The sequence below is a fragment of the Oncorhynchus mykiss genome, chromosome 19 (genome assembly GCF_013265735.2).
Source record: "Oncorhynchus mykiss isolate Arlee chromosome 19, USDA_OmykA_1.1, whole genome shotgun sequence".
Lineage (NCBI taxonomy): Eukaryota > Metazoa > Chordata > Actinopteri > Salmoniformes > Salmonidae > Oncorhynchus > Oncorhynchus mykiss.
In genome coordinates this window covers 52623327-52638330 of record NC_048583.1, presented here as the reverse complement: position 1 = coordinate 52638330, position 15004 = coordinate 52623327, and the positions used below count along the sequence as shown (strand labels likewise).

Sequence of the window (15004 nt, the reverse complement as noted above, 5' to 3'; positions counted from 1 at the left end):
TTGGTGTTTCTGGCACCACAGAGCATTAACCTAATGAACAAGGAAAGCTGCTGGATGGCTGTGACACACACACACACAGCCAGGGGAAAGGTGGGTTGGGACGACCTATGGATGTTCTTGCTTGTGCTTGAGACTAGAACCTCCATCTATTACTTCCTGACTGCAAATCTATGACTCACATCTAGGCTTGTTTTTTATATTTTTTATTGTAACTAAAATAATAAACTACAATAATATGTCATCCATCTAGATCGATAGTCAACACAGATCAGCAGGTTTTAAAATCAGGGCCTCGAGGTCCACATCACTGCTGTTTATTCCCCTCTAATCAGGGACCAATAAAGACCTTTGATTGGCCCAATAGTCCATTTAGTGGCATGGATCACACAATCACTGAATGACTAGAGAGAAAGAAGAACAACCTGCAGTACAGCAGGGCTGGAAGCCTGGATGTAAATAGATCTGCTGTATGTAGCACTGTACACACTAACAGTAATTGACTATAGGTGCTGTGACATACACAGTCCACCAGGGCGCGCCACTACACCCTCCCCTCAACACAGACACAGAGGCCGGTGTGATTTCACAAGTTTGCTTTTTATTAAAAAAATCTGTTTTTCACCATGGTCATATACAGTCAGACACCAGTACTCTTTAAGGCCTAGCTATAGTCATCATAATAACGTATTCAATTAGGTTTATACAGTGCTTAAAGCACTTTACATTTCTACTCAATTGTATTAGCAACATCAGAGCTATACAACTACAAACAATGCTACTCATAAACACCTGCCACTAATGAGCATTTGAATATTTGTGGCTGTGATAGCTTATTGGCTGCTGCACCCAGAGGGCAGGGAGGGACACAGGAAATGGGAAGTGACACATTTGGACACAAGATGGAGTCAGACACACAATGGGGTTGTGGGGGTAGAAACAGGTTGTAGGGGAGTTTGAAAGGTGCTGTAACATGATTTGGGGCAGGACAAATACTGACTGGAACAGTTTGGGGGAAGGACTTTAATACTGCATGAGGCATGTCTGAGGAAAAGCTATGTCCATCGAAACAGAGGGGGTGCAAGAGGGCATATGGGTAGTGTCGTCACATGTAGTGGCTACAAACAAAGACAGATTTGGCATTAGTGACCCCTAGAAAAGTGCATTACATTGGGCAAAAGTAACAGTTTAGGGATACATAGCGAGGATTTGGAAGGGCCATCATTACTTTCCAGCCATAGAATGTCAAGAAATAGTCAATGAACTCACCAATCAGTTGTCATCGTATAACCCCTTCTGCCCTCTCTAGTTTGTGCAGAATCAGAGAGAGTGTCTAATAGTGGATGGAACGGGTGGAACAACTGAAGAGGGACTGGACAGACGGGAGGAGGCTGGAGGTGGGGGGGCTGAGGAGGGGGTCTGCCAACGGGTGGAGGACGTGGAAGTGGTGGTGGGACTGGGCATGCGGGTGGTGGTGGTGGGCATTACCAGGGGTGGTCTTCTCCAGCTGGTACCAGCGGTAGAAGGCCCTCTTCTTCTGTTCGCTAAGGTCCGAGCCCTGCTGCAGCAGCCAGTGGGAGATACGACTCTGACTGATACCTGGAGGGAGGCAGGGAGACGGGGAGGCAGCGAGGCAGGGAGGCAGGGAGGCGTGGAGGCAGGGAGGCAGGGAGACAGGGAGGCAGGGAGGCGTGGAGGCAGGGAGGCAGGGAGGCGGGGAGGCAGGGAGGCGGGGATGCGGGGATGCAGGGAGGCGGGGAGGCAGGGAGGCGGGGAGGCGGGGAGGCAGGGAGGCGGGGAGGCGGGGAGGCAGGGAGGCGGGGATGCGGGGATGCAGGGAGGCGGGGAGGCAGGGAGGCGGGGAGGCAGGGAGGCAGGGAGGCAGGGAGGGGAGTCAGGGAGGCAGGGAGATGGGGAGTCAGGGAGATGGGGAGTCAGGGAGGCGGGGAGTCAGGGAGGCGGGGAGTCAGGGAGGCAGGGATGCGGGGAGGCAGGGAGACGGGGAGGCAGGAAGGCGGGGATGCGGGGAGGCAGGGAGGCAGGGAGACAGGGGGGGTCAGGGAGGCAGGGATGCGGGGAGGCAGGGAGGGGGGACAGAAAGAGACAGAGAGAGAAACATATGGAGGAGGGAAAGAGCACAGAAAGACAGATTTATTACCTAGCCAATGCATATACAGTGGATGAAGTACTTGCTATGTGCCATTCAAGCCACACTAACACTCCTAGAAATCATGATGATGACTCTGTTTTAAGTGTACACCAAAGTGAGCACAGTTCCACTCCAACATAGTGTAGTGTGCTGTATTAGCCACTAGGAAGCATACTGACCTGTGACCTGAGCCACCACTGCCTGAGAGATGCGCCTGTTCCCCAGGAATGCCTTGATCTCCTCCTTGATTATGGCACTGTCCCTCCTGGACGGAGAGAGAGAGAAAGAGTGAGAGAGCGAAAGAGAGAGCGAGCGAGAGCGAGAGAGAGAGAGGAAAAATAGAAAAGAGAACAATGTTCTCTTTCCTAGAAAGCTCGAGAAAAGAGAGAGAGGTGATGTGGAAAGACGGAGAGGAAATGAGAAAATGAAGATAAGCCATGAAGAGCGGGAGACCGGAAAGTACAATTGAGTTGGATAGGAAGGAAAGACTGAATGAAAAAAAGGAAATATGAGGGGCTGAGAGAAAGCAAGGAGAATAGGGGTAAGTGCAGAGAAAATGTGTGTATGCCAAGGTTATTAGTTGTCATTTTGTTTTAATATTCTCCTTCAAGACTGTTGGAAAAGCATTCCTCATGAAGCTGGTTGAGAGAATGCCAAGATTGACAGCTTTGAACAAAGGCAAAGGGTAGCTACTTTGAAGAATCTAAAATATATTTTTGTTTTTTGGTTACTACATGATGTCATGTGTGTTATTCCATAGTTGATGTCTTCACTATTATTCTAAAATGTAGAAAAAAGTCAAAATAAAGAAAAACCCTTGAATGAGTAATAAACTTCTGACTGGTACTGTATATATACATATTTAGCTATTATTAGTTTGTCAGTTAAGACTTTTTAGACTTTTCAGACTTACTCTATTTATACTGAACAAAAATATAAACGGAACATGTAAAATGTTGGTTGAATGTTTCATGATCTGAAATAAAAGAGCCTGTAATGTTCCATATGCACAAAAAGCGTCTCTCAACTTTTGTTTACATCCCTGTTAGTGAGCAGTTCTCCTTTGCCAAGATAATCCATCCACCTGACAGGTGTGGTATATCAAGAAGCTGATAAAAAAGCATGACCATTACACATGTGCACCTTGTGCTGGGGAATGTAAAATGGCACTAAAATGTGCAGTTGTGTCACACAATGCCACCGATGTCAAGTTTTGAGGGAGCGTGCAATTGGCATGCTGACTGCAGGAATGTTCACCAGAGCTGTTGCCAGAGAATTTAATGTTAATTTCTCTACCATAAGCTGCCTCCATAATTTTGGAGAATTTGGCAGTATGTCCAACCGGTCTCACAATCACACCAGCCCAGCACCTCCACATCCGGCTTCTTCACATGTGGGATCGTCTAAGACCAGCCACCTGAAGAGCTGATGAAACTGTGGGTTTGCACAACCAAATAATTTCTGCACAAACTGTCAGAAACCATCTCAGGGAAGCTAATCTGTGTGCTCGTCGTCCTCACCCGGGTCTTGCCCTGACAGCAGTTTGGGGTCGTAACTGACTTCAGTAGGCAAATGCTCACCTTCGATGGCCTCTGGCATGCTGGAGGTGTACTCTTCTCGGATGAATCCTGGTTTCAACTGTACCGGGCAGATAGCATGTATGGGGTCGACTGGGCGAGCGGTTTGCTAATGTCAATGTTGTAAATATAGTTCCCCATGGTGGCGGTGGTGTTATGGTATGGGCAGGCATAAGCTACGGACAACGAACACAATTGCATTTTAAATCAATGGCAATTTGAATGCAAAGAGATACTGTGACGAGATCCTGAGGCCCATTGTCATGCCTTTCCTCTGCCGCCATCACCTCATGTTTCAGCTTGGTAATACACAGCCCCACGATCTTCCATGGCCTGCATACCCACCAGACATTTCACCCATTCAGCATGTGTGGGATCAGGGCCTAACACCCACCACGTGCCAAATGCGGCTAGATTTTGGCATTGGCGGTAAGATGTGTGTTTCACTAGCCATGTTGGCGGGTGGTCAGGGCTCCACAGTGCGAGAATTTCAAGTATTGTCATATTTATAGTAAAATAAATGCTGCAGTAGCTGTTTTCTAAGTATTTCTGCCGTTTTGTTTCTTCGCTGGTAAAATATTCCCTCAAAGACAAAGAACTAGGAATCCTATGTAGCCTATCCCAATTCGCACTGCAAAACTGCCTGCCTGGGGGCTGTGTGCACGTGAAGAGCTGCGCACAGCCATAAAGGTTGGTCTAATATACTTGTGTTTCTTGGCTATTTACATTGTTTTGTTCATAAGATGCGTTGTCTTCTCGAAAACAACCTAACGCCTCTACTAGTCAGACTCAATCATGCTGGCCACACCAGTCGCGTCACGTGCGCTGCAAAATAAATTTGCACATACATGTTATTCAATCATTGCACCCACACTGCGCGCGCCAACAAACGTCTAAAATCTTTGATATTGTTGCGTTTATATTTTTGTTCAGTATAGTTTCAGTTCCATAAACACATTTCTATTTCCTGTTTATATGATTTAGTTTCAGTGTTATGGACAGACAGCAAGCAGCCTGGGAGGCGAAGTGTTGGAGGCATTTGGTGTGTTTTTTGTGATGTTACTTCTTGCCACTGGGGGCACTAATACATACAGTGATGGGCCAGGACCATAGACATAACATCTCTGTATCTGTGTGTTACGGATACAAGTATCCTGTGTGTGTATCCTGTGTGTGTGTGTTTCTTTTCTCTCCTTCTCCCCTCACAGGTGAAAATCATCACTCCCCAATCAGTCACCAATCCAATCAACAATCAGAAGACACACCTCCTCCTGTTTCCTACCCTATCACAGTTCCTTTCCACTCTCTCTTTGTGTCTTAACCTCGCTTTTGTTTGAGCACCTCCATAGCACTTTGTCATCACCTGTGAGTATTGTTTTGGTTATTGTGTTTGATTGCTGGTGGGAAAAGAGGAAACCAAGACAAGTCGCCCATGGGCATACACTACCCGTAGGTAAACTTTGTTAAATACACTAGTTAGAACTGGGCGGACCACCCACTGTATTTTTGGTTAGTTAGTTAGCTGTTGTTAAAGTAGGCTAGTCTAGCTTAGGGGTGTTTTTGAATACTTATTGTTTCTTTCCTTGGGTCCAGCTCAGCCCCTTTTCCTGCTCCCCCCATTACCGTGTGTTTTCAAATAAACCTTGAGTTTGACGGTAGATTTCGGGAGAATCAACTAATGAAGTCATGTCACATCACATGTTATGTTTCTGTAATATTAAACATTTATCACTAACCCCTTCCAACAGGGTTAATACAAACAGTATCACTAACTAACCCCTTCCAACAGGGTTAATACAAACAGTATCACTAACTAACCCCTTCCTACAGGGTTAATACAAACAGTATCACTAACTAACCCCTTCCAACAGGGTTAATACAAACAGTATCACTAACTAACCCCTTCCTACAGGGTTAATACAAACAGTATCACTAACTAACCCCTTCCTACAGGGTTAATACAAACAGTATCACTAACTAACCCCTTCCTACAGGGTTAATACAAACAGTATCACTAACTAACCCCTTCCTACAGGGTTAATACAAACAGTATCACTAACTAACCCCTTCCTACAGGGTTAATAAAAACAGTATCACTAACTAACCCCTTCCTACAGGGTTATTACAAACAGTATCACTAACTAACCCCTTCCAACAGGGTTAATACAAACAGTATCACTAACTAACCCCTTCCTACAGGGTTAATACAAACAGTATCACTAACTAACCCCTTCCTACAGGGTTAATACAAACAGTATCACTAACTAACCCCTTCCTACAGGGTTAATACAAACAGTATCACTAACTAACCCCTTCCTACAGGGTTAATACAAACAGTATCACTAACTAACCCCTTCCTACAGGGTTAATACAAACAGTATCACTAACTAACCCCTTCCAACAGGGTTAATACAAACAGTATCACTAACTAACCCCTTCCTACAGGGTTAATACAAACAGTATCACTAACTAACCCCTTCCTACAGGGTTAATACAAACAGTATCACTAACTAACCCCTTCCTACAGGGTTAATACAAACAGTATCACTAACTAACCCCTTCCTACAGGGTTAATACAAACAGTATCACTAACTAACCCCTTCCTACAGGGTTAATACAAACAGTATCACTAACTAACCCCTTCCTACAGGGTTAATACAAACAGTATCACTAACTAACCCCTTCCTACAGGGTTAATACAAACAGTATCACTAACTAACCCCTTCCAACAGGGTTAATACAAACAGTATCACTAACTAACCCCTTCCTACAGGGTTAATACAAACAGTATCACTAACTAACCCCTTCCTACAGGGTTAATACAAACAGTATCACTAACTAACCCCTTCCAACAGGGTTAATACAAACAGTATCACTAACTAACCCCTTCCTACAGCGTTAATACAAACAGTATCACTAACTAACCCCTTCCTACAGGGTTAATACAAACAGTATCACTAACTAACCCCTTCCTACAGGGTTAATACAAACAGTATCACTAACTAACCCCTTCCTACAGGGTTAATACAAACAGTATCACTAACTAACCCCTTCCTACAGGGTTAATACAAACAGTATCACTAACTAACCCCTTCCTACAGGGTTAATACAAACAGTATCACTAACTAACCCCTTCCTACAGGGTTAATACAAACAGTATCACTAACTAACCCCTTCCAACAGGGTTAATAAACAGTATCACTAACTAACCCCTTCCAACAGGGTTAATAAACAGTATCACTAACTAACCCCTTCCTACAGGGTTAATACAAACAGTATCACTAACTAACCCCTTCCAACAGGGTTAATACAAACAGTATCACTAACTAACCCCTTCCAACAGGGTTAATACAAACAGTATCACTAACTAACCCCTTCCTACAGGGTTAATACAAACAGTATCACTAACTAACCCCTTCCTACAGGGTTAATACAAACAGTATCACTAACTAACCCCTTCCTACAGGGTTAATACAAACAGTATCACTAACTAACCCCTTCCTACAGGGTTAATACAAACAGTATCACTAACTAACCCCTTCCTACAGGGTTAATACAAACAGTATCACTAACTAACCCCTTCCAACAGGGTTAATACAAACAGTATCACTAACTAACCCCTTCCTACAGGGTTAATACAAACAGTATCACTAACTAACCCCTTCCTACAGGGTTAATACAAACAGTATCACTAACTAACCCCTTCCTACAGGGTTAATACAAACAGTATCACTAACTAACCCCTTCCTACAGGGTTAATACAAACAGTATCACTAACTAACCCCTTCCTACAGGGTTAATACAAACAGTATCACTAACTAACCCCTTCCTACAGGGTTGATAAAAACAGTATCACTAACTAACCCCTTCCAACAGGGTTAATACAAACAGTATCACTAACTAACCCCTTCCAACAGGGTTAATACAAACAGTATCACTAACTAACCCCTTCCTACAGGGTGAATACAAACAGTATCACTAACTAACCCCTTCCTACAGGGTTAATACAAACAGTATCACTAACTAACCCCTTCCAACAGGGTTAATACAAACAGTATCACTAACTAACCCCTTCCAACAGGGTTAATACAAACAGTATCACTAACTAACCCCTTCCTACAGGGTTAATACAAACAGTATCACTAACTAACCCCTTCCTACAGGGTTAATACAAACAGTATCACTAACTAACCCCTTCCTACAGGGTTAATACAAACAGTATCACTAACTAACCCCTTCCTACAGGGTTAATACAAACAGTATCACTAACTAACCCCTTCCTACAGGGTTAATACAAACAGTATCACTAACTAACCCCTTCCTACAGGGTTAATACAAACAGTATCACTAACTAACCCCTTCCTACAGGGTTAATACAAACAGTATCACTAACTAACCCCTTCCAACAGGGTTAATACAAACAGTATCACTAACTAACCCCTTCCTACAGGGTTAATACAAACAGTATCACTAACTAACCCCTTCCTACAGGGTTAATACAAACAGTATCACTAACTAACCCCTTCCAACAGGGTTAATACAAACAGTATCACTAACTAACCCCTTCCTACAGCGTTAATACAAACAGTATCACTAACTAACCCCTTCCTACAGGGTTAATACAAACAGTATCACTAACTAACCCCTTCCTACAGGGTTAATACAAACAGTATCACTAACTAACCCCTTCCTACAGGGTTAATACAAACAGTATCACTAACTAACCCCTTCCTACAGGGTTAATACAAACAGTATCACTAACTAACCCCTTCCTACAGGGTTAATACAAACAGTATCACTAACTAACCCCTTCCTACAGGGTTAATACAAACAGTATCACTAACTAACCCCTTCCAACAGGGTTAATAAACAGTATCACTAACTAACCCCTTCCAACAGGTTTAATACAAAACAGTATCACTAACTAACCCCTTCCTACAGGGTTAATACAAACAGTATCACTAACTAACCCCTTCCAACAGGGTTAATACAAACAGTATCACTAACTAACCCCTTTCTACAGGGTTAATACAAACAGTATCACTAACTAACCCCTTCCTACAGGGTTAATACAAACAGTATCACTAACTAACCCCTTCCAACAGGGTTAATAAACAGTATCACTAACTAACCCCTTCCTACAGGGTTAATACAAACAGTATCACTAACTAACCCCTTCCAACAGGGTTAATACAAACAGTATCACTAACTAACCCCTTCCTACAGGGTTAATACAAACAGTATCACTAACTAACCCTTTCCAACAGGGTTAATAAACAGTATCACTAACTAACCCCTTCCAACAGGGTTAATAAACAGTATCACTAACTAACCCCTTCCTACAGGGTTAATACAAACAGTATCACTAACTAACCCCTTCCAACAGGGTTAATAAACAGTATCACTAACTAACCCCTTCCTACAGGGTTAATACAAACAGTATCACTAACTAACCCCTTCCAACAGGGTTAATACAAACAGTATCACTAACTAACCCCTTCCAACAGGGTTAATATAAACAGTATCACTAACTAACCCCTTCCTACAGGGTTAATAAAAACAGTATCACAAATTAACCCCTTCCTACAGGGTTAATAAAAACAGTATCACTAACTAACCCCTTCCTACAGGGTTAATACAAACAGTATCACTAACTAACCCCTTCCTACAGGGTTAATACAAACAGTATCACTAACTAACCCCTTCCTACAGGGTTAATACAAACAGTATCACTAACTAACCCCTTCCTACAGGGTTAATAAAAACAGTATCACTAACTAACCCCTTCCAACAGGGTTAATACAAAAAGTATCACTAACTAACCCCTTTCAACGGGGTTAATAAACAGTATCACTAACTAACCCCTTCCAACAGGGTTAATAAAAACAGTATCACTAACTAACCCCTTCCAACAGGGTTAATAAAACAGTATCACTAACTAACCCCTTCCTACAGGGTTAATAAACAGTATCACTAACTAACCCCTTCCTACAGGGTTAATAAAAACAGTATCACAAATTAACCCCTTCCTACAGGGTTAATAAACAGTATCACTAACTAACCCCTTCCAACAGGGTTAATAAACAGTATCACTAACTAACCCCTTCCTACAGGGTTAATAAAAACAGTATCACTAACTAACCCCTTCCTACAGGGTTAATACAAACAGTATCACTAACTAACCCCTTCCTACAGGGTTAATACAAACAGTATCACTAACTAACCCCTTCCTACAGGGTTAATACAAACAGTATCACTAACTAACCCCTTCCGACAGGGTTAATAAAAACAGTATCACTAACTAACCCCTTCCAACAGAGTTAATACAAAAAGTCTCACTAACTAACCCCTTTCAACAGGGTTAATAAACAGTATCACTAACTAACCCCTTCCAACATGGTTAATACAAACAGTCTCACTAACTAACCCCTTTCAACAGGGTTAATAAACAGTATCACTAACTAACCCCTTCCAACAGGTTTAATAAAAACAGTATCACTAACTACACCCCTTCCAACAGGGTTAATACAAACAGTATCACTAACTAACCCCTTCCTACAGGGTTAATAAAAACAGTATCACTAACTAACCCCTTCCAACAGGGTTAATAAACAGTATCACTAACTAACCCCTTCCAACAGGTTTAATAAAAACAGTATCACTAACTAACCCCTTCCAACAGGGTTAATAAAAACAGTATCACTAACTAACCCCTTCCAACAGGGTTAATAAACAGTATCACTAACTAACCCCTTCCTACAGGGTTAATACAAACAGTATCACTAACTAACCCCTTCCTACAGGGTTAATACAAACAGTATCACTAACTAACCCCTTCCAACAGGGTTAATACAAACAGTATCACTAACTAACCCCTTCCTACAGGGTTAATACAAACAGTATCACTAACTAACCCCTTCCTACAGGGTTAATACAAACAGTATCACTAACTAACCCCTTCCAACAGGGTTAATACAAACAGTATCACTAACTAACCCCTTCCTACAGGGTTAATACAAACAGTATCACTAACTAACCCCTTCCAACAGGGTTAATACAAACAGTATCACTAACTAACCCCTTCCTACAGGGTTAATACAAACAGTATCACTAACTAACCCCTTCCTACAGGGTTAATAAAAACAGTATCACTAACTAACCCCTTCCTACAGGGTTAATACAAACAGTATCACTAACTAACCCCTTCCAACAGGGTTAATAAACAGTATCACTAACTAACCCCTTCCTACAGGGTTAATACAAACAGTATCACTAACTAACCCCTTCCTACAGGGTTAATACAAACAGTATCACTAACTAACCCCTTCCAACAGGGTTAATACAAACAGTATCACTAACTAACCCCTTCCTACAGGGTTAATACAAACAGTATCACTAACTAACCCCTTCCAACAGGGTTAATACAAACAGTATCACTAACTAACCCCTTCCTACAGGGTTAATACAAACAGTATCACTAACTAATCCCTTCCTACAGGGTTAATAAAAAAAGTATCACTAACTAACCCCTTCCTACAGGGTTAATACAAACAGTATCACTAACTAACCCCTTCCAACAGGGTTAATACAAACAGTATCACTAACTAACCCCTTCCTACAGGGTTAATACAAACAGTATCACTAACTAACACCTTCCTACAGGGTTAATAAACAGTATCACTAACTAACCCCTTCCTACAGGGTTAATAAAAACAGTATCACAAATTAACCCCTTCCTACAGGGTTAATAAACAGTATCACTAACTAACCCCTTCCAACAGGGTTAATAAACAGTATCACTAACTAACCCCTTCCTACAGGGTTAATAAAAACAGTATCACTAACTAACCCCTTCCTACAGGGTTAATACAAACAGTATCACTAACTAACCCCTTCCTACAGGGTTAATACAAACAGTATCACTAACTAACCCCTTCCAACAGGGTTAATAAACAGTATCACTAACTAACCCCTTCCAACAGGTTTAATAAAAACAGTATCACTAACTAACCCCTTCCAACAGGGTTAATACAAACAGTATCACTAACTAACCCCTTCCAACAGGGTTAATAAACAGTATCACTAACTAACCCCTTCCAACAGGGTTAATACAAACAGTATCACTAACTAACCCCTTCCAACAGGGTTAATACAAACAGTATCACTAACTAACCCCTTCCTACAGGGTTAATACAAACAGTATCACTAACTAACCCCTTTCAACAGGGTTAATACAAACAGTATCACTAACTAACCCCTTCCTACAGGGTTAATACAAACAGTATCACTAACTAACCCCTTCCAACAGGGTTAATAAACAGTATCACTAACTAACCCCTTCCTACAGGGTTAATACAAGCAGTATCACTAACTAACCCCTTCCTACATGGTTAATACAAACAGTATCACTAACTAACCCCTTCCAACAGGGTTAATACAAACAGTATCACTAACTAACCCCTTCCTACAGGGTTAATACAAACAGTATCACTAACTAACCCCTTCCAACAGGGTTAATAAACAGTATCACTAACTAACCCCTTCCAACAGGGTTAATACAAACAGTATCACTAACTAACCCCTTCCAACAGGGTTAATACAAACAGTATCACTAACTAACCCCTTCCTACAGGGTTAATACAAACAGTATCACTAACTAACCCCTTTCAACAGGGTTAATACAAACAGTATCACTAACTAACCCCTTCCTACAGGGTTAATACAAACAGTATCACTAACTAACCCCTTCCAACAGGGTTAATAAACAGTATCACTAACTAACCCCTTCCAACAGGGTTAATACAAACAGTATCACTAACTAACCCCTTCCAACAGGGTTAATACAAACAGTATCACTAACTAACCCCTTCCAACAGGGTTAATACAAACAGTATCACTAACTAACCCCTTTCAACAGGGTTAATACAAACAGTATCACTAACTAACCCCTTCCTACATGGTTAATACAAACAGTATCACTAACTAACCCCTTCCAACAGGGTTAATACAAACAGTATCACTAACTAACCCCTTCCTACAGGGTTAATACAAACAGTATCACTAACTAACCCCTTCCAACAGGGTTAATACAAACAGTATCACTAACTAACCCCTTCCTACAGGGTTAATACAAACAGTATCACTAACTAACCCCTTCCAACAGGGTTAATACAAACAGTATCACTAACTAACCCCTTCCTACAGGGTTAATACAAACAGTATCACTAACTAACCCCTTCCTACAGGGTTAATACAAACAGTATCACTAACTAACCCCTTCCAACAGGGTTAATACAAACAGTATCACTAACTAACCCCTTCCTACAGGGTTAATACAAACAGTATCACTAACTAACCCCTTCCTACAGGGTTAATAAAAACAGTATCACTAACTAACCCCTTACTACAGGGTTAATACAAACAGTATCACTAACTAACCCCTTCCAACAGGGTTAATAAACAGTATCACTAACTAACCCCTTCCTACAGGGTTAATACAAACATTATCACTAACTAACCCCTTCCTACAGGGTTAATACAAACAGTATCACTAACTAACCCCTTCCAACAGGGTTAATACAAACAGTATCACTAACTAACCCCTTCCAACAGGGTTAATACAAACAGTATCACTAACTAACCCCTTCCAACAGGGTTAATAAACAGTATCACTAACTAACCCCTTCCAACAGGGTTAATACAAACAGTATCACTAACTAACCCCTTCCAACAGGGTTAATACAAACAGTATCACTAACTAACCCCTTCCTACATGGTTAATACAAACAGTATCACTAACTAACCCCTTCCAACAGGGTTAATACAAACAGTATCACTAACTAACCCCTTCCTACAGGGTTAATACAAACAGTATCACTAACTAACCCCTTCCAACAGGGTTAATACAAACAGTATCACTAACTAACCCCTTCCTACAGGGTTAATACAAACAGTATCACTAACTAACCCCTTCCAACAGGGTTAATACAAACAGTATCACTAACTAACCCCTTCCTACAGGGTTAATACAAACAGTATCACTAACTAACCCCTTCCTACAGGGTTAATAAAAACAGTATCACTAACTAACCCCTTCCTACAGGGTTAATACAAACAGTATCACTAACTAACCCCTTCCAACAGGGTTAATAAACAGTATAACTAACTAACCCCTTCCTACAGGGTTAATACAAACAGTATCACCAACTAACCCCTTCCTACAGGGTTAATACAAACAGTATCACTAACTAACCCCTTTCAACAGGGTTAATACAAACAGTATCACTAACTAACCCCTTCCAACAGGGTTAATACAAACAGTATCACTAACTAACCCCTTCCTACAGGGTTAATACAAACAGTATCACTAACTAACCCCTTCCTACAGGGTTATTACAAACAGTATCACTAACTAACCCCTTCCTACAGGGTTAATACAAACAGTATCACTAACTAACCCCTTCCAACAGGGTTAATACAAACAGTATCACTAACTAACCCCTTCCTACAGGGTTAATACAAACAGTATCACTAACTAACCCCTTCCTACAGGGTTAATACAAACAGTATCACTAACTAACCCCTTCCTACAGGGTTAATAAAAACAGTATCACTAACTAACCCCTTCCTACAGGGTTAATACAAACAGTATCACTAACTAACCCCTTCCTACAGGGTTAATACAAACAGTATCACTAACTAACCCCTTCCAACAGGGTTAATACAAACAGTATCACTAACTAACCCCTTCCTACAGGGTTAATACAAACAGTATCACTAACTAACCCCTTCCTACAGGGTTAATACAAACAGTATCACTAACTAACCCCTTCCTACAGGGTTAATACAAACAGTATCACTAACTAACCCCTTCCTACAGGGTTATTACAAACAGTATCACTAACTAACCCCTTCCTACAGGGTTAATACAAACAGTATCACTAACTAACCCCTTCCTACAGGGTTAATACAAACAGTATCACTAACTAACCCCTTCCAACAGGGTTAATACAAACAGTATCACTAACTAACCCCTTCCTACAGGGTTAATACAAACAGTATCACTAACTAACCCCTTCCAACAGGGTTAATAAACAGTATCACTAACTAACCCCTTCCAACAGGGTTAATACAAACAGTATCACTAACTAACCCCTTCCTACAGGGTTAATACAAACAGTATCACTAACTAACCCCTTCCTACAGGGTTAATACAAACAGTATCACTAACTAACCCCTTCCTACAGGGTTAATACAAACAGTATCACTAACTAACCCCTTC

The 15004-nt window shown here is 41.5% G+C and overlaps 1 protein-coding gene across 7 annotated transcripts in view; it reads right to left on the bottom strand.

The window, feature by feature from the left end:
• LOC110498100 (homeobox-containing protein 1) overlaps window positions 1-15004 on the bottom strand; it is a 34297-nt gene that overhangs the window by 8562 nt on the left and 10731 nt on the right. For all 7 annotated transcript variants that reach the window (XM_036955058.1, XM_036955059.1, XM_036955057.1 and 4 more), the window contains 2 exons: window positions 2326-2411; window positions 1486-1596 (listed from right to left, as the gene is read on the bottom strand). In XM_036955058.1, coding sequence (XP_036810953.1) covers window positions 1486-1596; window positions 2326-2411 — 197 coding nt within the window. The remainder of the gene's footprint in view (window positions 1-1485; window positions 1597-2325; window positions 2412-15004) is intronic.